A 23,118-nucleotide genomic window follows, 5' to 3' on the forward strand; every position below is an offset into this window, starting at 1 on the left:
TATTCTGAAAAGGCAAAACTGAAGTGGTTGAAAAGACGGCTCTTTTATAAGTGGAAGATGCTTCTCGTTGACAACTTCATCATTATACGGGCATATCCAATCACTCATTCCATAGACCCTAGAAAGGAATGCACTCCCGAGATCTCAACGTTTTTCCACTTCCACCAGAGCAGCATCAACATCGCTTCCATGAACATCTACATGTTTCTTGATGTCGTATGCTGCGCTTGGAAGGGCACAAAAACCATCCAATTGAGTGTAAGCCTTGAAAGCCAGTGGTTATGTCTCCCAAGAGCCTGCTTGGACCCTTGCCACAGCAGAGCTGCGCCCATTCATGATTCCGCGACCCGCGACCCGCGACCCGAGGCAATGAGGCGGCCTACTTTGGGTCGCCATGCAGCACTGCCTGCAGCGACAAGCCAGGTGTCATCAGTGCCAACTAAAAGTTCATTCACTCATATTTACATTAGCGTGAAGATCAAATGTGAAGTTTGGCTGTCCACACTAAGTGCGAACAGGAACACAGGCGCAGACCAAATTCCAAACGGCTCGATTGCCTACCTACCTTCAGCGTCTAGCTACGCCTTAAATCATTTTACATCAGATGTAGGAACCATAGGCATGAGAACAAAAAGAGAGTTTACCTCGGTAGGCTACGTTTCTTGTCGTTCATACTGGGACCCGAAATCGGAGCCTGTCGTCGAGTAGGCTGTGTTGATCAGATGTTGACCCAGCCTGTTTGATTTGATCAAAACCCCTAGAAATGCGTCTATTTGGGCTTGTATACGTGGTGTAATCAGGAAGACTGGGATGATATAAACACATGCGGGATGATTCGCTGACAGTAGCTGGCGATACCATAATGCCTGTTGGCAGGCAGCTGGCAAGCAACCGGAAAGCAGCCAGGAGTAAGTTGTCGTCATTGACACTGCCGCATGTGTCGGTAGATCTTGGACCACCCAACATGAGATATGACACCGAGAAAAGCAAGCGTACCTCGGTGCTGTTCAATTTTTATCTGCACGAATTACAATATGGCCCACTCACACAGATCGAGAAACGATGATACTTTCGTCCGGCCTCCCGCATCTTGCATGGTCGGATTTGAACTTACCTTCTTTCGGCCGCTTTTATCATTAATCATTAGTAGGATCCGGTCAAATATCTATCCTTCACTATTCGATAATTATGCCGGAATAATGCTGGGAGATCGAGCTGATACCTTGATAAGGTCACGGCCATGACACGGCCATATGAAAATGCAAAGCTCCGTAGGTGACCTGCAGCTACTTACCTAAGTGTTACCTAAAGCATGAAATCAGCTCAGATAAAAGTTAGAGCCTTTGGTCAAGAAGCCAGGCACCAACATATGGGCAGGAGGTGAATCGGGGATCGCGACTGCACGATGTCGGCTGCGTTATGGTGGCAACCGGGTTCAGCCATCAGTATCAGTGATGTGAGTGATTCTCCTACTTACAGCCTCTCGACCAGTCATAGACCTGCTACTCAAATCACATTTGCCTTATTTCAACGCCTGTGAAAATTGCGGACGCCGGGAGGGTGGCTGTTTCCTTCCGCGCGGCGCGCCTAGGGCCTAGTCCACATAGGTACTTATAGTACCTTACGTGTAGCTATGCCAGCTCTATTACGGAAGTCAACCTTTGAAGATACCTGGTACTTCCAATACATATCATGTTCATCTGATAGCGTACACATGAGCTCATCACGTTGTTTGCAGTGGAATATTTAGGGATCCATCTTACCATCCCACGGCAGCTGAAAACACTGTTGTTGTTGTTGTTGTTGTTGTATTTAACGCCGTGGCGGCCGGGCTAGAGCCCTTACCGCAGACCTCCCGAAGGGTATATGGCGTGGAGGGCCGTGAGCCAAGGCTACCTACTCTACAGTACGTCGTCTCTTTACATCGTCCTCCAAATCATGCCTTGTGGCCACTACGCGTTCTGTCTGTCCCCGGTTCCCGCTGGTGCCCCAGTTTCATTCTTTCCCAAATCGTCCCTTGGAATCGGGAGGTTCTTTGTAGTCCGCACTCACATCTACGTAGGTGTGGATGCTGCTACCGCAGACAGATCTTCTGGAAGAAGTCCGTCACGCGGAGAAAGGCCTCGAAGCCTCGTGGGTCGGTGATTAATCTCTTGAAGTAGGCCTCGAGAGATCCCATAGGGCCTATGGGCTCGGGCATACTGCGAGAGTGGAGGGTCGGCCACCGTTGCCTCCTCGCCAGCGTTAGTCGACAGTAGACCAGGTGGTCCACGTCTTTCGCCTCTCCACAAGAGCACATCATTAGAGCGTCGTCGTGGTTGAAACGTCGGTGATATTGCTCGAAGTCCCCGTGACCCGATCGTGCCGCCAGCAGGTGATGTAACGTAGCCCGCGGCAAGGCCAGTTCAGGAGGGCTGGACAGAGCTGCCTCAAGCCCCAAGTCCGCGTACCGCGGCCTTCGCTCTTTATACCACCATCTCCTGTGCTGGCTTTGTAATTTTTCCCTTGCAAGCCGCTTGATGCCCGCTAGTGTTGCCATTTGACCCATCCGCGCCGGCAGTGTCGTTCCTTCTTTGGCCAGCCGGTCCGCGGCCTCGTTTCCTTCGATGCCCTGGTGTCCCGGGGACCAGTGCGTCCGTATATCAAATATCCTGGCCGCTTCTTGGATTTCGAGGAACGCGTCTTGTGACGAGTCCGGCGCCTTGCCGCGGATGCCTTGTATAACGCTGGTGTTGTCGATACATATGTGGATTGGATGACCGCGATTGGTGAGCAGAGCCCTTCTGAGGCCGGTTCGCGCCCCTTCGACCTCGGCGTCGAACACTTCTGCTAGTCCGAGTCGGCCGCACCCTTGTGCTATGCGTTTGGAGTCTCGGTAGATGACGAAGCCGTACCCCACGGCTCCGTTCGTCGCCCTGGAGCCGTCCGAGAAGACGATCATATGGCTTTCCGGTACTGTCTTTAGCCAGCGCTCGAAAGCTTTCGCAGCCTCTTCTTTGCATTGAACTACTATCTGATCCTGTGAGCTTGGCAGGTACTGTGATTGAAGGAACGCTGGTCTTCCGCATCTTGGCAGAAGTTCAGCCGTCCGTTGTAGTCTCGTCTGTTGCTGTCCCTGCTGGGAGAGCCGCGCGACTAGCGGGTGTCGGCGATCAATCCTCTGTAGTCGGACTGCGGCCCGTAAGCGGACGCCCTCTAAGGCGACTTTGGCTGACGGTAAGCCGGCGTCTCGGAGGAGGCTACTGGTTGGCGTTGTCCTCCAGACAGGCAGAACGGCCCTTGCTGCCGCTGTAATGACGCTGTCGATCTTCTGCACGAGCCCCTTTTGGCCTGTGTTGACGGGTCTTCCTTGGAGAGGCGGATTCGTGTCTGTCTCCGCTTGGCGTCTCGAAGCCGGCTTCGTGATACCTGCGTACCATGTTTCGGCGCCGAAGAGCGCGATCGGCAGTACGCAGGAGACGACGGCTTTTCGCACGGCGGCCGCTGGGAGTCCCCTCTTTGTGTTCGTAAGCTGTCTCAGATGTTGAGCTGCCCTCTTTGCTGCAGCTACTTTTGCGTCGACATGGTGCCGGAAGGACAGTCTCTTGTCGAACCAGACACCCAGCCAGCGTACAGGTTTCGTCGAGGCCTTGACCACCAAATCCCCCGCCCGGACCTCTGGCAGCTCCGCTGGCTGGCCGTGCTTCCTAGTAAAGTGGATGACCTCGCACTTGCTCGGGTCAAAGGAGACCTTGTTCTCCAAGCCCCATCTGAGAATGCCGGCTGCGCTTCGGTTGAGTATTGCGACGTTGCTCTCCAGGGAGGGGCTGATGGCCAGAGTGGCGATGTCGTCCGCGTACCCGAATCGCGCGTTCGGGTCGTCTTCAAGTATCTCTGCGATGTAGAGCAGAAAGGCAATGGGAGATAGTGGTGACCCCTGAGGCAGCCCGCATGACAGCGGGAAGTACTCCGTTGTGCTTTCTTCCAGTCGGACTCTAGCGGTGCGGTTGCAGCAGAAGCTAAAGATCAGTCTGGTCAGGCCATGTGGCCATCCCTGCTGACGCAGTCTAATGACGAGCCGGTTCCGAAGGACGGAGTCGAACGCCCCTTTTACGTCCATAGTCAGAAGTGTCGCCGTGAGTCCTTTTAGGAGGGCCATCTCGATGTCGTGGGTGAGGCAGGTCGTCAGATCGACGGCTGACCTGCCTTGTAGAGCCCCGATCTGTTGCGGACTGATGATGCGCTCGACAATCGCCAGGGACGCCATCCTTCTGGCTATCAGTCGCTCTAGTCCCTTGCCCAGGCACGAGAGGAGCGCGATCGGCCGCCAGGACCCGGGCTTGGAGGCATCCCTGCCGGCCTTCTGGATCATGACCACCTCAGCTCTGCGGAAGGGCAGAGGAAAGTGGCCGGCCCGCATACAGGACTGGAATAGCTGCCTGACCGGTTCCGAGATGACATCCCAGCATGCCTGGAGGAGGCGTGTTGTGATGCCGTCCACACCAGGGGTCGTTGTCTTTGTTAAGGTGGCCGTCTTCACTTCTTCTCCGCTAACATTGTCCTGCCAAGTAATCGCTCGCCTCGGGACGACGGGTACGTCAAACGGGTCACCCGGTGCGTCATCTTCCGCACTAAACCTGTCGAGAAGGGCTCCCCGAAGCGCTTGAGCCTTTTCGTTAGTATCCTCGATCGTCTGGTTGTCCACAACCAATGGGGGTGCTCTGGTCAGTAGGCTCGCCTTCCGCCAACCCATGATCTGGTACAGGTCCCGGTCTGAAGCGACTCCATCGATCTTTCCGGCCCAGTATGCTCGCTTAGCCTTCCTCACCGTGCTCAGGAACGCCTTTCGTTTCTCCATTAGATAAAGGTGCGCATCTTGCTCCGTCTCCCAGGCTTGTTGGTTGCGGGCAGCACGGTATGCTCTGTGGGCCTCTGCGCATTCCTCCGTCCACCAAGCCGCGCCTTTACCATGTTTTCCTCTCTTCTTGCCGACCGCCTCAATGGCTCGGGAGAAGAGCTCGACGATGTGACTTGCCTGCCCGTCCAGGTCTTCCGGAGTAGGTTGATCCCCCAGATTGGGCATCGCAGCTAGCCCCCCTTCGATCAGGTCTCTCAGCCGAGGCAGCGCCGAGTCGGGCACTGACAGTGGCCGTGGCTGCGGGTGGCCCTCTCCCTGTGACACTGGGCGTTTGAGTAGTGGTATGACGGCCACGATGGCCTCGTGGTCAGCTCCCGGGTGTAGCTGTGGGCTGACCTGCGCGTGCGCAAAAGGGATATTAGAGAAAGCCAGGTCCAGGACATGTCCGCAATCCTGGGTTGCCACCCCAACTTCGCTGATAAGAGAGAGATTGTGGCCGTCTGCCCAGCCTGCGATGTCATCTCCCCGGTTCCCGTTCCTCGTCCCGGGCTCCCAAGAGTAGTGATGCGCGTTGAAGTCACCCGCGATCGCTGAAAACACTGGTGTCGGTAATTATTCTGGGTTAGTAGTAGCTGGAAACGGGTCAAGCACATCAACTTTGATGTCTATTTAGAGACAACATGGATGCGCTTTTCGAATACCGTTAAGGCGGGTGTTACAATTTGTTTGGGCTTTTGGGGCTATCTGGTGGCTTCGGGACGGCATCGAGCTGTAGTCGTTTGGAAATACCCGTGTAACTGTTTTTTGTGGTTGAAGTTTTGGATGGATCCCACTCGCTCGATTTACAGGCCACAACTGGAATCATTGTGTCTTGTTTGCTCTGGATTGATGTGCCCATTCTCTCGAAGTATCAGTGAATATTGTTTTCACTGTGGCTAATCCTGGCTCTCGTACTGTATGTGCTTCTGAAGACTTCCATGATCGTTTCGAAATCACATTGTGTGGGTCTTGTGTAGGTTACGATAGCGCGTCTCAAAAGCTGCATGGATTTGGTAAACTGCATGTAGCATTTGACTATGTGACGTAGTGTTCATAGTGAAATTGAGAAGATATTCAACCTTTTTCAACAGCCCAAGTAGGCAAAAAGATACCGAGCCGTGGAACGAATTCAAGTTGAAAACGGAAGGCTATCAAGAACAAGGTGATATTAGAGCACTGACTGAACAACACCGCTAAACTTTCATGGATCCTTGAAGGTCATTGTAATTACTAGGCAACAAATGAGGATCATCCCCATCACAAATCCGTAATTATTTAAGGTTACACTTGCCATTGTCCACGTAGCTTACGCGTATATTTATCATTCATAAGTCATTTTCTCAAGCCTTCCAACTACAGGCCTTGGAAGGCAACTCTTCTAAGTAATTACAATGATTCAACCACAACGCCCAATGCCGCACTCGCTTCCTTGATCTTCTCCTCCTGCCACGCCGAGCTCTCTTCCGGCAGAACGAAACTTGAGAAAGCCTCGCCGGCGTTTTGGATCAAAGTCTCGATACCTGGGCCGTTGGTGAAAACAGTGGATCTTACAAAGCGAGAGCCGTACTCCAATGTGAACGCCTGTCCCGCAGAAACCAACAGGGTCTGGCCCTCGCGGACCTCAGTCCACGAACCAGACTCCTTGAGCTTGACCCTCAAAAGACCCTCCTGAACACAGAAGCAGTGGTCCACCTCGGGAAATGTTAACCACCGGGCGAGCGGGGACTTCTCATACAGCTTTGATGACTCGAGGCTGGTGATTGCGAACTTGCCGCTGCATTGAGAGGCGTTGATGAAGGGTCTGGAGAGAACACCACCCAGGATGTATCTGGGTCCAGTGTTGGCGCGCAGGAAGTACGACTCCAGAGGGCCGGGGAGAACGTTTTCTGACTCTTGCCAGTCTGCGACTTCGGGGGGAGTGTAGTTGCGCTCAAAGTTCACGTCGAACCGGTCCTTTGCGGCCATGACCTTGGGGATCAACAGGCTCTTCAAGTCGCGGTTGTCATTTTCTGGCACAATGATACCCTCGTACTGTTCCGCGACGTAACGGAAGAAGTCAACCCAGTCACCTGGTGCAACCAGACCCAGGGTTTCCGTGTGAGGGCCGAGAAGCTCCGGGTTGTGTACGACTTTCTGCTCTTCGATTAGCCGCGAACGCCATAAGTGCGCGTTGTCCGTGAACTTACAGGAGGGACATAGGCAAAGTCGCCAGGGCCCATGATTCTGCACTTATCGCCGTTCCATAGCTTCAGGTATCCCTTGGTCACGAGGAAAACGTCGTGCGCCTCGGCGTGCCAGTGGAAACCCGGTGCATCAGAAAGGACAGCACCACTGGAGAAGACAGCGATGCCACCGTTGGTCTGTTTTGACGAGGCAAGAATTCTAAAGACACCCTTGCTGCCGGGGATCGTGACGCGTTCACCCTCGAGCTGGTCGATAATGTAGCTCGTCCTGGCATCAGGAGGGGTGGAGAGGACGGGAATGCTCATGTTGGGCAAGGTGTTCTTTGCAATTGTCCAATAAAAGAAAAGAGAAAAAAAGATACCGGTCAAAGAATGTGAGTGGGGGCGTTGTCAAGGGTCTAGATCTCTGGATCGTGGACACACAAATTGGAGACTTTGGAGTTGTTGAGGGGGTTTGCTGAAGATGGGCTCTCTTCACGTTCCGGGGATGCAAGCGGCGCCAGTCCAGCCTTTTACAGAGCTTCGCTTCCCCGCATTCTTACTCTACTGGATCTCGACGGGAAACTATTTGACGCCGCCCACCGGGACCACATGTTTTGCTGCCCCTCGTAAAGGCCCCCCAGTTCGGCTCGTCAGTGCGGGAGCCCGGATATCCCGGGAACAGACTCGGAACAGCCCCGATACAGTGACGGAAATCCCGCCGTTTCGAACAATGGAGTCTGGATTGGCGACCAACGTTTGCCACGCGGTCTCCGCCGTCCGGAAGCCCGGCTCGGGGGGAGATTCTAGCGAGGCTCGTGAACCGCGTCTCCAGTTTGCTTCCCATTGTTAAGCTATCTAGGTTGTCCCCCGCCACATCATTACCCCGGACTTTTTTGATTGCACTCATTGCGTCTTTCTAATTATCATTGCCGCTGTCACTGTTGCTGTCACCGATACTGAGACAAAGCCACCTTACCAGCCAAGAACACAACCAACCAACAACTTTTCGTCATGGCGAGCCCAACCTCTTTTCGTGCAGTCTACAAGACTATAGGGTCCCAAGAGATCGATGTGGATGTCTATGCCCCGCCGCTTGAAGGAACCAACAAGGCAAAATGTCCGGTTGGTATGTACACTTCTGAACCCTTGCATGGCGGCTGGGGCCGTACCAATGGAGCAACTTCGGACTAACAGTTGTGTGTCTGCTCTTGCGCAATAGTCATTAATATCCACGGAGGCGCTTTCCATCTCGGCTCATCCAAGATGGTCAACAAGGACCAAGTAGCTGACTGTCTGAGCAGAGGCTGGATTGTCCTAGCACCTAATCACCGTCTGTGCCCCCAAGTCACGCTTCTGGATGGGCCGATGAAAGACTGTCGTGACCTTCTGGGATGGGTGTACGACGGTGGACTTCAGAAGGCCCTTAACACTAATGCTGATGGATCATATGCCGTTGACACTGACCATGTCTTTGCGTTTGGAACGTCGTCTGGCGGCACTCTATCCCTTGCCTTGGTATGTTCATGCACCTTAGTGTCTGCAGGTCATTACGGGTATCAGATTCAATCAATGCTGACACCAGGGTTACTTTGCAGGGCTTCGGAGTTGATCGTCCCGTTGCTGGTATTTATGACATGTACGGGCCTAGCAACTTCACCCACCCGTTCTGGGAGAAGCCTTTGCCTCACGTGGCAGCAAAATTGCCCAAGGGCCTTACGAAGGAATTCATGGACAAAGTCTTTGACGAAGACCCAGTGCCGATTCTAGGTGGCGTATCACTGGAAGGTCAAGCCCCAGGGCCGCCCAACTTTGATGACCCAAGACAGGCGTTTGCAATGACACAAATAGCCACCGGCAATGTCATGAACACTATTGTTCCTGACAAGAACTGGGATGCTGTCGACCCTATCAGAAACATCACTGCGTCCTTCCCACCGACATTCATCGTGCATGGACAGGCGGATACTATGGTGCCCCTTGAGCTTAGCCAAGATTTGATCAAGGTGCTCAAAGAAAAGGGGGTCAAATCTGATCTGAGGGAAATTCCGGGCGAGGAACATACGTTTGCCGCCAAGATGAAGGTGGGATCCCAGACTTGGAACCTTCAGAGAGAAGGCTTTGACTTTTTGGAGAGTCTGATCAAAAAGTGAGCAGGGGGCGGAAAAGGAGTTAGTTGAGTAGGAGCTAAGGTAGTCAACTTGAAATGGACTGATCTGGTTCACGAACTAATAACACGACAATTGCAAATCCCACTGAGAAACGTGGTTGGCTGCGACAAGTGAGACTCTCAGCTTCCGTTGAGCCGTAAATCATCCAAACTATCAGTGATCAAGTTCATGCAAGAGTTCAGACTATGCGAAACTCAATCGTGAATTCGGATGATCCGTACACGTGTAAAGGTGTGTAGTTGTCTCGGTCGAATTGACAGCGGGAAAGTAAACAACGCAAAACTTGCTATGTAAATCAATACTCGACCAAGAAGAGAAATACTATGGATAACAGAGTGCATCAGCTGCACACTTACGTGTCAAGCGTGACAGAAACCTAAGCCACCCACTCTTTCATGTGCCGGTCAAAACGAGTTAGCACCATCCGGGGTCCCCGCCACCCTAAAGTGTTGAAGAAAGTCTGGGGTGCAGCCGGGAACTCCGACCCATGCCCGGATCGATCCCGGTTCCAGCGTCCGCCAGGAGTCAACGAGTGCAACTGCAAAGTCGGTCAAAGTTTGATAATAACCCTCCGAGCCTACTTTATCCATCAGCCCATCTGAGTTCTGGCATCGACTGACACATCCCATCTCAGCAACATCCCCAAATCGGCAACTCGAGTCACCGACATCCCGTCTTTGACAACTTCAGACTCTTTTACCCCCTGCCACTGTGCATTACGCTGGAACGTAGGCACATTTTCGAACCAGACACCGGGTCGGCGTAACTCCATCGCCGACAGAAGCAACCCCGCGACGACCAACCCGGTCGTAGAGTTCTTATTCACAATGGACTCATCACCTACTTCGCCTCGCGATGACATTCGCAAGAGCGATGTTATGATCGACAAGGTCGATGTTCAGCACAATGAGGAGGCTTTGCGTGAGGCTGATCGCCACATGAGCCCCATGAAATGTCTTTGGGACAACCCAAAGGTTTTGCTATGGACTATCTACGCCAACTGTAAGTGACTTGCCCTAGTGTACTGTCTGTTGGTTGACTCAACTAATTGTGGAAATCTAGTTGGCTCAACTTTGATTGGCTTCGAGAACTTGGCACTCTCTGTTTGCTTGGCTATGCCGGCATTCCAGTAAGTCCCTCATCGACTAAAGACTATAACGAGAGATGATAAACTAACCACTATGCTTTTCTTAGAATGACCTTCGCAAGTGAAGTCAATGGAACACTCATTATCCCCGCCTACTGGCAATCGGCCTGGAGTGCGATGTACAATGTCATGATGTTGTTCGGCTCTCTCTTTGCCGGTTACATGCAAGATTGGTTCGGTCGCCGCTCCGTATTCGCTTTGGCATCAGTCATTGCTTCTGCCGGTATCGCCATCAGCTACGTCTCCGAGACACCGCCTGAGTTCCTGGGAGGCAAGATTGTCACTGGTTTCGCCGTCGGTCTTTTGACTTCAACCACTCAGACGTACGTTTCCGAGATTGCACCGCTACCGGTTAGAGGCATTTGCTTGTCTATCAACACAATCATGCTCGTAAGTACTATCAATGTCTTTCAACTCAATGACAACTCGAGAGATATGGCTCTAATACGTAATCCACACAGAACCTTGGCATGCTCAGTGCCATCGCCGCCAGCTTCTCCCGCGTCGCCATCATCGACAAGGCCGCCTTCCGCGTCGTCTTCGCCGCCGCCTGGACTTTCCCCGGTCTCATCCTCCTCGGTCTCCCCTTCGTCCCCGAATCGCCCACCTGGCTCGTCTTCAAGAACAAGCACGACGCCGCCCGCAAGGCTCTTGAGAAGCTCTCCGGCCCGAACGAGGATATCGATGCGCGCCTCGGCCAGATCATCGACAACGTTGAGACCGAGCGTCGCCTGCAGATGGAGGCCGCTTCCTACCTGGACTGCTTCAAAGGCACCAATTGGAGACGCACGCGCATTATCCTCATCTGCTTCTACATCCCCCAAGTTGCTGGCGCCGTGCTCTCTTCCAACGCCCCTTACTTCCTCAACCAGACTGGTCTGTCTAGCAAGACCGTGCTCCTGCTCGTGCAGGTCGGTATCGCCGCTGGTGTTGTCTCTGCCATTGTCAACTCTATCATGATGGGCAGGCTCCGCCACCGCCCGCTCTTGTTCTTTGGTGTCTCTATCTGTGTCGCCATGTACTTCACAATGGGTGTTGCCGCCGCATTCCCCAAGACCAACGCCTCGCTCTTGACGATTGGTGTTTCGCTAGTCTTCACCTCCATCTCCTACGGACCCGCAGTGGGTGCCTCCATGGCCGTGGCCGGTGAGGTCTCCGCTTCAAAGCTCCGTGCCAAGTCGCTTGGTATCGGCTTCGCCTTCTCCTCCATCGTGTCCACCGTGTGGACCATCATTCTGCCGTACCTCTTCAACCAGGACGAGCTCAACATGGGCGGTCACATTGGCTGGATCTTCTTCGTCATGGGCATTCTCATGTTGGTGGTTCTCTACTTTGATGTTCCGGGCACCAAGGGACGCACGTTTGAGGAGTTGGACATTATGTTTGAGCAGGGCATCTCGGCGCGCAAGTTTGAGTCGCACAAGCTCAACATGGGTCCTGTGGACACCAAGTGAGTTGTGTGTCTCGCGGCCCGCGGGATGTTGCCTACAGACGCGTGTGTGCGCGTTTAGTTATGGAGCCCTCTGTCTCCTGTTTTGGGACGAGTTTGTTTTGAGTTTCGAAGACTGTTTTGGTAGAACTGGAAATGAGAAAAACTCTTTAAGCGGGTCTCGCCGCAGTTGCTTCAAAATCCTTGTGTCCTGCAATCGCGAGAAAAGCTATCCACAGTTGCTTGTTGATCAACCTTCTTTTGTGACAGTGAGTTCTGAACTTCTGCACGTTTTCGGCCCTTCTCGATCGATGCAACACTGGCGGCAAAGCCGACGTAAACAAACCGGAATTCCCGCTTACAAGTGGAGATTCTGTAACCCCGCACGGAAGGGAATTCTTCGTTAGTAAGCAAAGGAAGCAGTGGTTGAGGGAGAATCGCAGAACGAAATGACTCGAATTGTCCGGATAGGAGGCATGGTTTGGTTCAAGAAGCCGTGGACATCGATCCTGAATGTTCGTCTGATACGATCCAAGAATAGGAGATAGATCGAATGGAGTTGGTACATCGATAATATGCCATGTTATGGTTTTGTTTCCATGGATCACCGGTTCCCCCTTTTCTTTTTGTGCGCGACTCAGTCGCATTGTCGTTCTCACAGCCCAATCCCACGTGAGGTTGCTCCCGAGTCAACTCAATACTATCACAAAATGACAAAGCTCTTGTTTTAATCTGTTCCAAAGCTAACAATGCTTGAATCGAAAGGACATCCCCGAAGATCGGGAGACTAGGGTGTCGGCTGACCAAGCTTACCAACAGAGACACAGGCAATTTGCTTGAAGAACCTCTCCCCCTCGATCTGTCTCCCTCACCCCCAACCCCCCTCCTCCTAGTCTCTATCCGTAGCCTCTTTGCTGCCCTCCCTCCCCGAATCTTCTCCCCGGCGTTACTACTCTACCCCACAGAACATTCCCCGCATCTGCTTGCCGTCCGTCGTAGTACTCTGTGCGGGGGTGGAGGTCGATCGTTTGGAGCGCGCGTTCCCACGTTCCTGCGGCGCCGGCAGCGTTTCGGATGCACGCGGCGAGCACAACAGCTGTTTTCACACCTTTTTCCTGCATAACGCATACCCAGCTTTCCCATCCACCAAAGATCTCCATCGACAAACGAAAGACAGCGGGTGTTCCGGTTCTGAAGTCATTGAACATCTGATTCTGGCCTGATACTTTTTCTTCAGCCTTTCTTAACTTGTCCTTGGTTCACCTGTGCCTATGGACGCTGCTGCAGCAGAGACCCAGCGCACGACGCAGAACTCGGGGATCAAGGTCCGTCGACCCCGGGCCGCCCGCGCATGCGACCTCTGCAGGGCGAAGAAGAACAAGTGCGATGAGTTGTATCCTTGCACCTACTGCAAGAGTATGTTTATCCATGACGATGATGAGATTTTTGCCGCCAAAAATGCCTCAATGGGAAGGTTCGTAGTGCTAACGCCCGCGGAAATCCAGATCGGAATGCGACATGTGTCTACAAAGGCCAGGATATGTCAAGGAGGCTCTACACTCCAGAGTATGCGCTCCCTTTAAGAACTTAATCTTGACGTCTGTAGCTTATTTCATCGGAAACCCCTAGATATGTGAGACAACTAGAAGAGCAGGTCAAGAGCCTTTCCGCTGTCGCCGAGTCCGTCAAGGCTCAGTCAGTCGATGACAATGCCTCGGTAACAGCCACCATCCCCGAGATATCAGAGGGATTCTCCCCCGACTGCGGCCTTCAAAGACGCCCATCACGAAGCACCGCCGCAGGCTCACCATCAGGCGCCAGGTCAAGGAATGCGGCGGGCCAAGAGATCTCCGGCGTCAACCGGCACACTCGGAACGTCGAGTTCTACGGCAGCTCATCCTCCGTCGCCCTACTATCACACGTCCAACGGACCGGCGACGAGCCCGTGATCTCCCCGGACCTGGACTCCGACGCCGGAACCCTCCTCTCAAGTCTCCATAACCCGGCCTTCTCGTCACCCTCAGCAGACCAAATCCAGACGCCCGCGGCCGCCACCGAGCCAAGGTCGGCCGTGAGACCGGTGACCCATTTCCCGCAGTGCCGGCACTTTCTTCAGAGCTTCTTCTCCAGCATACACTTTGTCCACCCAATCCTCGACAAGAAGATCTTTTTCGACCGATGCGAGGAGTTATGGTCGAAGCCGGACGTTGCGCGGGAACCCTCCAGCTTTGTTGCGTTATATTACAGCATACTGTCCCTGGGCGCACTCATTGGCGTACGGGAGGATGAACCGATTGATGGGATCGAGAACCTGCAGTGGAGCCGGAAGTTCTTTGATGAATCCAAGAGGCGGTGCGATCAGCTGGGGATGGTCACGGACCTGGAAATGGTTCAGTGCTATATCTTCCTGGTGAGTTCGGTGCTTCACAACTGAACATGATTGACGCTGACGTGGTTGAAAAGGCCAAAGTGTGTCAGAACGAGCTGAACGCTCACTGTAAGTGCTTGATGATGCCTGAAGTCGTCATATCCTCCTAACTCGTCACCAGGGGCATACATGTATGTCGGGCTTGCTGTGAGAACAGCACTTGCGATGGGCATAAATCGAGAACCTGGACCCGACGTCAAGAAGGAGCCAGCTGAACTCAGAGCCGAGTCAAGAACGTGGTGGTAAGGATGCCGAACCATCTGAGAAGTGTACACGACATGACTGACGATTTTGAACAGGGGTCTATACTCACTAGAAACGTAAGAACATTGGATGGAGCAAAAATTTGGCTCGTCCCGAGAAGTCAGGAAGGATGCTAACTTTCCACTTAGAGAAATGTCCTTCTCGATGGGTAGACCAGACACGCTCGGCGCAGACTTATACCACAACCGGCTATTCCCCGTCATTGGTGAAGCAGACACAGAGTACTCCGGAAGCCTGGAGCTGGTTGACCCACCCTCGTGCGCTATCATCAAAAGCATGGTAGACTACTCCAAAATCATCCGGAGCATCTGCTTGGGGATCTATCTGCCGGAGACGACGGTACCACGAACGGTCCACCTGGCGCACCAAATCGACCAGGATTTGCAAAGATGGGCGGAAAGTCTGCCCGAGGCCATACGCCCTACCACTTCCGTCGAGCCGCGTTCGTTGAAGAGCGTGAAGGAGGCTCAGTGGATGAAGAGGCAGAGGCTAGTCTTGACTATGCGTATGCCTTACCCTCCAATGTCCCTCTGTAACGAGTTTTTTTGCCGCATCTAACATCATGATTCAGGGTTTCTCAACATCCGAATACTCTTGTTTGGGTCAATAATTCTTACATCGACCTCAGCGGAGCGAGCGTCCATCCCGGGCTCGCAGGAAGGCATTCATCTCTGCCTCGAGTCTGCTAAGCAGACCATTGAGATTATTTACCAGACATATCAACATCATGACTTTTTCCGCACTTGGTCAGTACTCCCCGTGCTACCCACGCCTTGAAACCGATACTTCTTACTAACCCCGCGGTCTCACAGGTTTTACAACACCACATACACCGTCTTCGCAGCATCCATGATCCTAGTTTACGTGACACAAGAAGCGACAGAGCCCGAGGTGCAGCCTTTGTTAAAGCTTGTCGGTATGGCTATCGAGATACTCGAGACCATGGACGAGTGCATCGTGGCGCTCAGGTCGGCCAAATTATTGCACAAGGCCATCCAAAAGGCGGAAAAGAAGTTTTCTGCATCGACCCCCGCGGATTTACAGATTCCTGCGATGCCCCCGGCGGATGCCATGCTCCAACTAAACCACTATTGGGGCCCGCTGAATATTCTGGACAATGAGATGGATTTCGGGTTCGCGATGCAGTTTGCGGACTTTGAGGGGACAAATTCGCTCTTTATGGCGCTTGATGATCCACGGTCAATGCAGTAGACAACAATAGATAAAACACATGAACAACACGCTGACATAATTGCATAATGGAAACTTGAACTATTTCAAATACTTGTTCATACTTCGTCGCTTCTCTTGAGTCTTTGTTGATATTTGAACCCTTTCGGACGGACGACCGGGCATGTTGACTGAGCCAAATACTAGCCATAGCTATTACCAGCGAAACTGTGCCAATGTGACAACTCGGCGATGTTGTTTTGGAGAACTGCCGGTCAATATTGCCACAAATTCGTTTTTGAGGCTTTAAATAGCGTGCATATGACCCCGGAGATTCCCACAACGCTGAAAAGCCGACATTAAATGGGGTGTCCCTTTGACTTCCCGGAAAAGCCGAGGACAACACGAGCCTCAACGAGGGGCAAAGCAGACTAAAGCTGACAATTGAGGGGCGGTATGTGGGGGGTTTGGAGAAACCGATCTGATCTCGCGGGGAGCCTTGCTCTGTTGGAGGAGGGGAGATTCCGGGGTCGGAGAGATCGGTCAACTTTGGCCGACATTTTTACATCATCACATGGGGAAGAGTGGAAAGCTAGCCGTTGGAATCCGGGGTTCACGATTTTTTGAACCATGGGACAATAACAATTGCGATCCCGGAGGTTTATGATCTAAAAAGCCAGAGCTGCCATTGTCTTTGGGTCGGCATTCTTCAGCAACTCCAAGACATTCCTAGCAACCTCCAGGTCGAACCAGATTATTTTCGCTGACCTGTCACCCTTTAACCTCCACAAGCCACACTCACATTCACATTCATCATTATGGGTTCTCAGGTCGACGACAGAGACTTCACCACTCTACTGCCTGAGCTCACGCTCGAGGAGAAGATCACTCTCCTTTCTGGCCGTGACTTTTCCACGGCAGCAGGTGTCGCTAGATTGAACATTCCTCCCATCAGAGTAAGCTCTCCCAAAGATCCTCCAGCGCAAGCCCAGTACGGAAAACAAGAGGCAAGCTGACAGGCCACCCATAGGTAGCAGACTCAATCGCCGGCGTGCGCCCCTCAGGGATCACAGCCGACCTCACAACTGCATGCTTCCCGAACACAGCCTGCCTCGGATCGACCTGGGACGCCGAGCTCCTCAGCCGTCTAGGTGAGCGCCTTGCGCATCAGGGCCGTGAAAAGAGCGCTCAGGTTGTCCTGGGCCCGACAATCAACATCCACCGTGACCCCCGCGCGGGACGCAACTTTGAGTGCTTCAGCGAGGACCCGTTGCTGTCTGGACAGCTGGCGGGCGCCATTGTCAACGGTATTCAGAGCCAGGGCCTCGGTGCCTGCCCCAAGCACTTTGTCTGCAACGATTCGGAGACGCTGAGGCACTTTTACGATGTTGACGCTTCGCCGGATAGTCGGCCGCTGAGAGAGATTTACATTGCTGCGTGGCAGCACTTGTTGCGGACTTCCAACCCTACTGGTGTCATGACTGCGTAAGACCTTCTCTACAGATATAAGCACGTAATTGGGATAGCAGTCTTTACTGACAATGATTTGGCACAGATACAACAAGGTCGATGGCACATTCTGCAGCGAACACGGTCCCCTCATCGAAGGCGTCTTGAGAAAGGAATGGGGTTTCGAGGGCATCGTCATGTCCGACTGGTTCGCCGTCCACAACGTAGTCGAGCCCGTCAGGGCCGGTCTCGATCTCGAAATGCCCTTCCCCGTCTTCCGAGGCAAGAGACTGGCCGAGGCCGTGCGATCGGGCCAAATAACCGAGGCGGAGATCGACACCAGAGCGCTCAAGATGCTGGAGCTCCGAAACCGCACGCGGAGCAGCTTTAGCGACGAGCCCGAGAGGTCCGAGATCAATGAGGAGACGAACAAGATCTCGAGAGAGCTCGCGGCGGGCGGTATCATCCTGCTCAAGAATGATGACCAGGCCCTGCCCATCAACCCCGCGGACAAGCCCAAGATTGCCCTCATTGGCGAGTTTGCCGGATCTCCCGTCGTGACTGGCGGTGGCAGCGCGTCTTGCACGCCTCAGTACCGCCACTCGCCATTCAAGGTCCTTAAGGAGGCTTTCTCCGGCGAAGAGACCGTCCGCTACCATGCCGGTGTTCGCACACGACGCGTCATCCCCGTGGCCCCCACCGAACAGCTCACAGCGCAGGACGGACGCAATGGTATCGACGTAAAGTACTACAACGACGACACTCCGGAGCCGATCCTCACTGAGTTCCAGGCGAAGGCCAATGTCTGGATGCTGGGCGAGTTCAAGGCAGGCCTCAAGGTTCCGGGCTCCCGCATCGAGCTCCTCACCAAGCTTACGCCTAAGACGACGGGCGAGCACACGCTTGCTGTGCAGGCTACCGGAGACTTCTCCCTCGTCGTTGACGGCAAGGAGATCCTCTCTGGACCTCAAAAGAAGATTGCTACGGAGCAGTTTATCTTCAACCACGTCAAGCTTGAGACGCGCGTGCAATTGCAGATGAACGCGGGCCAGGCTTATGACATCAAGCTCGTCAACAAGTCGTGGGATCACCTCGTCAAGGGCGAGCCTACCCCCTACGCAGCAGCGATCTGCTTCGAGGAGCACCGCTCCGACGAGGCCGCCATCGCGGAAGCCGTTGAGCTCGCAAAATCTTCCGACGTGAGCATCATCTACGCCGGCCGCAACGAGCAGTACGAGTCAGAGGGTTACGATCTGGAAGACATCCGCATCCCGGAGAACCAGGCGGCGCTGATCAAGGCAGTCGCCGCCGCGTCCAAGAAGACGGTTCTGGTGCTGCACTGCGGCAACCCCATCGATGTCAGCGCCGTCGTGGACGACGTTGACGCGGTGCTCAACGCCCACTTCCCCGGCCAGGAAGGCGCGCAGGCGACGGCGGATATCCTCACCGGCGCGACAAACCCCAGCGGACGACTCGCGACGACTTGGTTCAAGACAATCGAAGACGCGCCCACCTACGGCGATTTCCCCGCCACCAAGCAAGAAGATGGCACTCACAAGTTCCGCTACGCTGAGGGTATGGGCATGGGATACCGTCACGCTGAGGCAGCGAAGCGCTCTCGCTTCCCCTTTGGATACGGACTTTCTTACACCACCTTCAACTACTCCGACCTCACGACGAGTGTGGCGGGGGCAGACAAGGACGCGAAGCTCAAGGTATCCGTCAAGGTGACCAACACGGGAGCCCGCGCCGGCAGGGAGGTCATACAGCTCTACGTTAACCCGGCAAAGGAAACGCCGGCCGCCGTCTGGCGACCGGAGCGCGAGCTCAAGGCTTTCAAGAAGGTTCTTGTGCAACCTGGCGAGTCGGCAGTGGTGGAGCTCGAGGTCGACGCCAAGGTCGCGTGCAGCTACTGGGATGAGGCGGAGAAGGCTTGGAGGCTGGAACGGGGTACGTATGGCGTCCGGGTCGGAGATCTCCAAGGTGAGTTCTCGATCAGCGCTGGAACGGTCTGGGGTGGGCTGTGAAAGGTGAAGAAGTGCTTGACAGGTGTGTGTGGCGTGTGACACGAGGGAGACGGCTCCATGTTCTAGACCTGGCTCAGGGTCTATCGATTGTTTGTATGCGGCGGCATTGTATGCATGTATGTTATCTGGATACCAGTAATCTGTCATCAAGTTTCCAAGTTGTCTAGCGCCAAATGATCTGCCTTTCTTCATTGCTCCCGGTAGGACATCGTCCCGAGGCGGGTGAAAGGAAACCACCAGAGCTCAAGTGAGACATTGGGCGGTGCTGTGTACGCGCCGTGTCCCGATCCTGCTCGATAGCTGCCGCCACCAGACCCTCACTTCCAAATCGAAGTGATGATTCTCATCATTCCCAGTGAGCCATTGCAAGTTGGTGGTTTGAGAGCTGGAGTGAGGTGATCAAGAAATTAGTCAGTAAATAATACACCGGATGGGAACCGTTTATTCATCCGACTCACACTGGCTTATACTACCTACCTCCAAGAGGCCTCGGCGGAAGTCTCACGACGGCAACCCGAACAGTTCGGTATCGGTCCCCACGTCACCGAGTAATGAATGTCATCATCAACTACCGCAGACTAAGGTCAATATTTGATCCCATCTTCAAAGGTATGCATACAGGGGAAACCCAACACCACACCACTTCATCGCCAGAATCCACGCGCGCCAAGGGGTCTGTGCTGGCCTCTAGGTTGATGTAAGCTTGAAGGGTAGAGCTGATCCTCGATTCCTCAAGACTATCCGGCCCGGATTCGGGCGATGTATGCTCGGGGCGGGCACCAGATCCAACACGACACAGCCTGCTCGCGAACATCAAAACGGTCTCATTCAGACATCATGACCGGCGAAGAAATCCGTCTTAGGCAAACAAAAACCCAATAAACCACGGATGACTCAGGCAAAATCTACACCTAAACATGACTTAATCTTAAAGCATCGACGCCCACCTAGAGAATCTACGCCAGCATTGATCCTAGCTCCGCATGCTCCCACCAAATATCCGAGACCTCGTCCCATTTCGGCTGAAGATTCCAACTAATCATTAAACAGCCTAGTCCGTTTCCCCCCTTTCGCAGCCTTTGCGCTGATGCCCCATCCCACCGCCTCGGGGCCAGTGCCCTGTTTGATTCCTGAATCTTAGGCATGACGGGAGTCTAAGCCTCTCGAATCTATGATCCAATGGCCATCCTACTACCGTACCAACAAACATTGCGGTAACACGGCAGTTAGAGTACCTTACTGAGGAGGGGAAAGAGAGACAAACTTCAGATGATGCGCACATCCGCTCATACAACAATCTACAAAGAAGCTTGGACGTTGGCGGACAGATCGCGCCTGGTCTATGCCCGTTACTCTTCCTCCTGAAGGTGGCATTGCCTTGGAATAAGGATGATTCTTGGCTTTTGCTGCAGGTAAGTGACTCTTGTCTCTCCCTCCTCCACCAGGCAAAAAGTTCTCACTCTGGAATCTCGTACTTGCCCCCCACGATTGGCAATTCTTGTTCGGTCCTACCAACTTGGACTTTCGGCTTCACACTGTCGAAACGGAGTTCAGTAAGTTTAGTTGATGTTGCCTCACACCCATCGGAATTCCACCACCCTCATCGTCACTTTGGTTTCGTCTCGTCCCGCTCAAGCCTGTCTTAGTCCGCCTTTCCTTGGTGTAACCGGTAAATTCGTACTACCTTAACTTGGACGACGGATGGGGACGCCTTTTCGTGGCGTACACTGCCTTTGCAGTTTCCTAGTGGATGGGACGCCTTCTCCGGGACTTGCTCGCTATGACTTGAACTAACCCAAAGAGACTCGCAACATCGGATTAGCCTGACCATCTTGCGACTCTGATTGATATGCCGTGCCGTCTGCCCCCTTTTCCCACTGCTTCTTGGTTTCATTCATTCACCCAAACGCAAGAGACAGAACGAGTCCCACAATAGCTCACGGCCAGGACCCACGATCATAACGCAGTCCTACGGGACTACGGGACTACGGGAATACGGGGACTGCATCGCACAAAACACATCAGTCCGGCACGCGGAACCCCCTGTCGGACGAGCCTCGCGGACCCGCGCGGCAATGATCGCACGGCCCCAAGGCTCCGGCTCCGGCTCGGTCGCATGACAGAATCATAATGAACATGGAGATGGAATCGGACATCATTGAGGACGGAGGGGCGCCGGGGATTCCTCCCCATGGAAAGGCCGTTATCGCGTGCGCGACCATTTCGGCCGGACTTGCTGGTCTCATCGTCGGCTTGCGGTTCTTTGCACGACTGTACCCTGCACGACTGTTGGGGAAGGAGGACTGGTGTATATTTGTCGCATGGGTACGTCAAGCCTCTACATTGCTGCCCGCCGTGGAGGCGGAGACCTCATCAAAGGGCTACCGAGGAGCGTCCGGCATCAGTGATGTAAACTCCACGAGCTAACTAACCTGGATAAACAGCTTTTCTCTGCTGCGACCTCTACTGGCATGTGCCTTCGTAAGTTGACACTTACTCTCCACTGGCATCTCGATAGTAAGACTAACATTACGCAGAGGTCAAGACTGGCATGGCTGAGGAATTCTCAACCCTCAGCGTCTATCAACAGCAAACCTTCTTCAAGGTAAGATCAAATCTCACCCTTTCGGGCCCAGTTTCCGAGAAGGAACCACGCTGATATGTCTGATTCAAGTGGGCATACCTAACTATAATATTCTATAATACTGGCCTTGCCTGCGTCAAGGTTTCGATCCTCCTTCTCTACCTCCGAATCCTCCGGGATCTCAACTACCGAAAGGCATGCTACGTGGTCCTATTCATCGTTGTCTGCGTGTCGCTCTGGACGGTATTATCCTCGATATTCTTCTGCGTCCCCATCACCAAAAATTGGGACCGCGCCGTCACGGGCGTATGCTTCAGCCAGGGAGTCGCCTGGTTCGTCAATGCCGCCCTCAACATCCTTACCGACTTCATGATCCTTATCCTTCCATTACCGATCTTGCCCAAGATTAAGCAGTCTCGTCGGCAAAAGATTGGGCTATACCTCATCTTTGCGCTCGGTTTCTTGTAGGTCCACCTCCTCTGATATTAAGACATAATAAAATACCCCGGCTAACAACCACCTCAGCATCTGCGTCGTCTCCATTCTCCGAATACCCTCCCTCATCGTCGCGAAGTACTCACGCGACCCAACACTAGACAGCCCAGGCATTGCGAAGTGGTCCGTCGTGGAACTCAACACAGCCATCGTCTGCGCCAGCCTCATCACCCTCAAACCTCTCGTCATGCGATTTTGCCCGCGCATGCTGGCTCCCAACCGTGGCGACGTCGGCCGACAGCGCGGTCCTGGGTCCGAAGAGATACCCGCGACCGTCGGGTCCAAAGAAGCGCGAAACGGGGGAGGAGCAAAGCACGGCCACGCGCGGGCGGTGTCCGACGGTAGTACCATTCATCTGAATCATGATACTTTTGGCGGGGATTCCGCGATGCATACGCAGCATACGCAGAGCTCGCGACTTAGTTCTTCGGGGACGTCGGATCTGGAGCAGGGGATGAAGGGGTCGGCTGTCGAAATGGAAGGAGATTTGGCGATACGGACGGATAAAGCATGATGATTGAACATACCGTTGTAACTTGATACCACTTTATTTTACGCTTTTGTATTTTAAGAATCAAGTCATAACCATATCTGTCCGACGCTAGCTGGCCCAGGTCAAGTTCGCGATGATCTTCTCGTACCTGTGCACGCTTGGCCGTTGGAGATTGGAGTTGAGTGCCGTGATGTGTCTTGGCCCGCAGGGATCCGCGTCCGTTGATCGCGGAATTCATCAAGTCTGCTATCATACCTCGGACAAGCCCCTCAACTATCCGTACTATCTCGACACGGATTGGTCCGCCTAACATTCAGAGAGAATGCCATTCTGATCAAGATGGTGATTAATCAACATCCGAGTGATGACATAGGCTAAGACTTTCATCATCCTGTCAAACAGCCGGCATCCCGCGTTAAAGGT

General features: G+C 53.6%; 7 protein-coding genes across 7 annotated transcripts; 6 read left to right on the forward strand and 1 right to left on the reverse strand.

Moving 5' to 3' along the window:
• Positions 1 to 26: 26 nt before the first annotated feature.
• BDP55DRAFT_681591 (uncharacterized protein) lies at positions 27 to 758 on the forward strand. Its single transcript, XM_060576206.1, has one exon. The coding sequence runs from the start codon at positions 58 to 60 to the stop codon at positions 706 to 708; it is 651 nt and encodes a 216-aa protein (XP_060423496.1). The 5' UTR covers positions 27 to 57; the 3' UTR covers positions 709 to 758.
• Positions 759 to 6,128: 5,370 nt separating this feature from the next.
• BDP55DRAFT_374191 (cupin domain-containing protein) lies at positions 6,129 to 7,481 on the reverse strand. The gene is made up of 2 exons (XM_060567121.1): positions 7,063 to 7,481; positions 6,129 to 7,009 (listed from the first exon to the last, which is right to left on the reverse strand). The coding sequence occupies exons 1-2, from the start codon at positions 7,363 to 7,365 to the stop codon at positions 6,263 to 6,265; spliced, it is 1,050 nt and encodes a 349-aa protein (XP_060423497.1). The 5' UTR covers positions 7,366 to 7,481; the 3' UTR covers positions 6,129 to 6,262.
• Positions 7,482 to 7,972: 491 nt separating this feature from the next.
• BDP55DRAFT_374195 (Alpha/Beta hydrolase protein) lies at positions 7,973 to 9,273 on the forward strand. Its single transcript, XM_060567122.1, has 3 exons — positions 7,973 to 8,167; positions 8,261 to 8,556; positions 8,637 to 9,273. Exons 1-3 carry the CDS (start codon positions 8,053 to 8,055, stop codon positions 9,189 to 9,191), a joined length of 966 nt encoding a protein of 321 aa, XP_060423498.1. The 5' UTR covers positions 7,973 to 8,052; the 3' UTR covers positions 9,192 to 9,273.
• A 763-nt stretch (positions 9,274 to 10,036) lies between these two features.
• On the forward strand, positions 10,037 to 11,810 carry BDP55DRAFT_564494 (general substrate transporter; the record flags this gene model as incomplete). The annotated part of the gene is made up of 4 exons (XM_060570340.1): positions 10,037 to 10,211; positions 10,272 to 10,338; positions 10,404 to 10,746; positions 10,818 to 11,810. 4 exons carry the CDS (start codon positions 10,037 to 10,039, stop codon positions 11,808 to 11,810), a joined length of 1,578 nt encoding a protein of 525 aa, XP_060423499.1.
• Positions 11,811 to 13,325: 1,515 nt separating this feature from the next.
• BDP55DRAFT_698161 (fungal-specific transcription factor domain-containing protein) lies at positions 13,326 to 15,689 on the forward strand (the record flags this gene model as incomplete). The annotated part of the gene is made up of 8 exons (XM_060577757.1): positions 13,326 to 13,351; positions 13,415 to 14,195; positions 14,249 to 14,282; positions 14,335 to 14,455; positions 14,513 to 14,533; positions 14,606 to 14,982; positions 15,049 to 15,223; positions 15,290 to 15,689. The coding sequence occupies 8 exons, from the start codon at positions 13,326 to 13,328 to the stop codon at positions 15,687 to 15,689; spliced, it is 1,935 nt and encodes a 644-aa protein (XP_060423500.1).
• Positions 15,690 to 16,212: 523 nt separating this feature from the next.
• BDP55DRAFT_681608 (thermostable beta-glucosidase B) lies at positions 16,213 to 19,294 on the forward strand. The gene is made up of 3 exons (XM_060576207.1): positions 16,213 to 16,603; positions 16,678 to 17,132; positions 17,203 to 19,294. Exons 1-3 carry the CDS (start codon positions 16,466 to 16,468, stop codon positions 19,121 to 19,123), a joined length of 2,514 nt encoding a protein of 837 aa, XP_060423501.1. The 5' UTR covers positions 16,213 to 16,465; the 3' UTR covers positions 19,124 to 19,294.
• A 1,535-nt stretch (positions 19,295 to 20,829) lies between these two features.
• BDP55DRAFT_374255 (uncharacterized protein) lies at positions 20,830 to 22,801 on the forward strand. The gene is made up of 5 exons (XM_060567123.1): positions 20,830 to 21,448; positions 21,568 to 21,604; positions 21,661 to 21,728; positions 21,798 to 22,171; positions 22,233 to 22,801. Exons 1-5 carry the CDS (start codon positions 21,254 to 21,256, stop codon positions 22,714 to 22,716), a joined length of 1,158 nt encoding a protein of 385 aa, XP_060423502.1. The 5' UTR covers positions 20,830 to 21,253; the 3' UTR covers positions 22,717 to 22,801.
• Positions 22,802 to 23,118: the final 317 nt, after the last annotated feature.

This window comes from Colletotrichum godetiae (genome assembly GCF_030913485.1).
Source record: "Colletotrichum godetiae strain CBS 193.32 chromosome Unknown BDP55scaffold_69, whole genome shotgun sequence".
Taxonomy (NCBI): Eukaryota; Fungi; Ascomycota; class Sordariomycetes; order Glomerellales; family Glomerellaceae; genus Colletotrichum; species Colletotrichum godetiae.